Here is a 3187-nt window from a genome sequence, read left to right on the forward strand (position 1 = left end):
GATGAATATTATTGATGGACTCCTCGCGTATTTAAATGTTAATTGCATTGCTCTTCTGGGATTCTGAATCTACAGATTCTACACTGCTGAAAGTTGAACCACAATCTAAGAAGATTGATCAGCTCCGATTAAATATATTTTGCTGATCATTTGCTCTAAACAATCTAGATTTGTTATGCTTCAAAACTATGATGTGCACATCCTATGGAGTACCTTTTTGAGGAGTCCAGGAGCAGAAAATTGAGTTCTGGAAAAACTTCAAAATACGTGCGGAGTCTGAGAAGTATTACAGTTTGTTGATGGGATCGGAAATGCATTAAAGAAAAGTTTTATGATGATGATTTGCCGTGGCTTCATTGGTTCAATAGCTTAAATATGTTTTATACAGCCTGAGGTCAGAATTTTGATTGGATCATCCGCTGGAGTTGAAAAGATCTACACAATTGTGGACCAAAATTGTAGAGATGTTGACCCTCAAAAGCCAATGCACGTGGCTAAAGAAACACAAAAAATGACAGACCAAGAACCAAAGTTCAATATCATCATAACAGGAGATAATACAACAGAAGAAAGAAGAGATGCTAGGAAATGAAATACAATTACATAGCACTGAAAAAAGAATCTGGACTGGGAGGAACCGGAACATCAACAGTCCCTTCTAGCATAAGAACAACTTTCTTCATGGATGGTCGGAGCGTCGGCTCATTCTGGATGCACCACAAAGCAATTCTGATCATTCTTTCTAGCTTTGTCATGTCAACTACCTCTTCCTCCCCCACTAGTTTATGGAGTTCACCATCCACGAAACAATCATAAGCCCACACTTCAAGAATGGATTGTTCCTCAGGAAACCTAGAGTCTACATTCTTTCGACAGCATATGATCTCTAGCAGCACTATTCCATAGCTGTAAACATCTGCTTTAACTGTCACTGGCAAATTACGATGCCATTCTGGTGCAACATAACCTCTTGTTCCTCTTACCGCAGTATAAGTTCTTGTCCTGTCATGATCTAATGGCTTTGCCAATCCAAAGTCCGATATCTTCGCGCACCTGCTGTCGTCCATTAGTATATTTTGAGGTTTGATGTCACAGTGGATGATCTGTGTCTCACACTCTTCATGTAAATAAAGAATTCCTCTTGCAACGTCAGAAGCAATTCTGATTCTTTCATCCCACCAAGGATGATTTTCTCGCTTGAAGAGAATATCCGCCAATGACCCATTACTCATATATTTATACACCAGAAGCCTTTTATTTCCATCAAGGCAGTAGCCAAGCAGCTGGATAAGATTGCGGTGGTGTGTTCTCCCGATTACTCTGATTTCATTTTGAAACTCCTTTTCCCCTTCTACTAATACTTTCTCTAGTTTTTTCACAGCAACTACTTTCCCTGAATTTGGCAAAACCCCTTTGTATACAGCACCAAATGCTCCTCTGCCCAATTCTTCTCTGAAATCATTTGTTGCTACCTCCAGTTCAGCAAAGGTGAAGGCTTTTGGAGCCGCATCCTCCACAAATTCCACATTTCCACTTTGCGTTATTTTCTTATAGGCTCGCACCTGATTTCTGTGAACATAAACCCCTGCAGTTACAGAGATCATGACTCCAAAAACAGCAAGTGAAATCCCAATAACTAGGATATCCACACGAATTTCTTTTTTGATGCTTTTTGGAGGACTACTGGGAATTACACTTTCACTGATGGATGCAAGTGTACCCACCTTGACCAGAGCGACATTCGAGTCACTTGTCCTTTTCCCATATGTCAATGGGAGCCTTTGTTTTCTACATTCTCCATCTTTATAAAATGCTGCTTCACAGTTGCAATCATCAAGGCACTGCTTTTCACAGTCTTCTTGTGTGCTTGTTTCCATTGTAGCAAATGTATTATCTTCCCATACCGTATTTGCCAATGATCTAATCTCGTACTTGACATTGGTAATACTATTAGATTTACAACTTTCTGCAGTAAAATTTCTCTCACAGCCTGAACTCCAATTTCCTGGATTTACAAAGTCAAATCCAGGAGGACATCTGCATTCAGCAACATTATCCATCATGGTACAGAAACCATTAGGCCCACATAGGCCTTTAGGAGCACATTTATCCTCCACAGATTCCCACAAGATGGACCTGTTGCCTTGATTTGAAGAGTATGAATACAATCGAAATATGCCATCCACATCAATTTTTGCCATATATACTCTTCCATCTTGAGGATATCCTCCTTTGGTTAGATTAGACAATATAGTTAAGCTTGAATTGATCAAGTAGAGATGGCCATCACCATCCAGATTCAGAGTGACACCATTTCCGAATGTGTTAGATGCATAGTAGGCATATCCAGATGAGCCTGGCTTTCTCACAGGATACTGCACCAGATTTCCATCATCCTGCATCTTTATCCGAAAAATCCCCATCGAATCATCAGTTTCTGACGCACTAGAATACAGCTCGTGACCAGTTGCCAGCTGCTGACCAGGTAACAAAGTGTTCGTCGGATCCTCAAAACTCTGCCATACAATTTTCTTATCAGAATTGTATAGGACAAAGTTTCCTGAATCCAACATCGAAGCCGAAGAAATGCTTTCAGAAGGATCAGCAATAACGATGTCCTGGCCCTGTGTGTGCTGCAAAATGAGCCTTCCATCGCTCGATAACACCAGCGAAACATTGCTTGGAAAAACAGGGCTGAGCCTGTTGGCTGTCCATATTACAGTTTTTTCAGGGATTCCCGCAAGATATATCCCAACAGCATAGCCATTGCCTTGCTGGTAAAAACCAAAGGCAAATAGACCTGAATGCGACGACCATGATGATGAGTTGCCTGTAGGTGTTAGAGAAGAACCAAGGCTTATATTTAGATGGCTTTGTTGAGCTAATGCTGTAGCTAAACAGGATACAGATGATAAAAGGAAGAGTAAGAATACAGCCATGAATGTACTTGGAAAAAGAAGAAAGGCTTTGTATGCTGATCACTACTATCTCTTGCTTGATATATGAAAGAATTGCACAGAGAAGTGCAGGGTTGACTCGTAAAGTCTTGGTAAAGACTAAAGACCAGGTCGCTCTGGCAGAAAAGTTGTACTCGTTTTCCTCCTGCTTGCATGAGGAAAATTGGTTATTTCATTTTCTTTTTCTACTCCTTTTTATGGCAAATGAAGTCCAGAGGTTGGTAGAGTAC

At 40.5% G+C, this 3187-nt stretch overlaps 1 protein-coding gene across 1 annotated transcript; it reads right to left on the reverse strand.

Moving 5' to 3' along the window:
• Positions 1-532: 532 nt before the first annotated feature.
• On the reverse strand, positions 533-2958 carry LOC113777544 (G-type lectin S-receptor-like serine/threonine-protein kinase LECRK3). The gene has a single exon (XM_027322661.1). The coding sequence runs from the start codon at positions 2937-2939 to the stop codon at positions 600-602; it is 2340 nt and encodes a 779-aa protein (XP_027178462.1). The 5' UTR covers positions 2940-2958; the 3' UTR covers positions 533-599.
• Positions 2959-3187: the final 229 nt, after the last annotated feature.

The sequence above is a fragment of the Coffea eugenioides genome, chromosome 7 (assembly GCF_003713205.1).
Source record: "Coffea eugenioides isolate CCC68of chromosome 7, Ceug_1.0, whole genome shotgun sequence".
In the NCBI taxonomy this organism is placed as follows: Eukaryota; Viridiplantae; Streptophyta; class Magnoliopsida; order Gentianales; family Rubiaceae; genus Coffea; species Coffea eugenioides.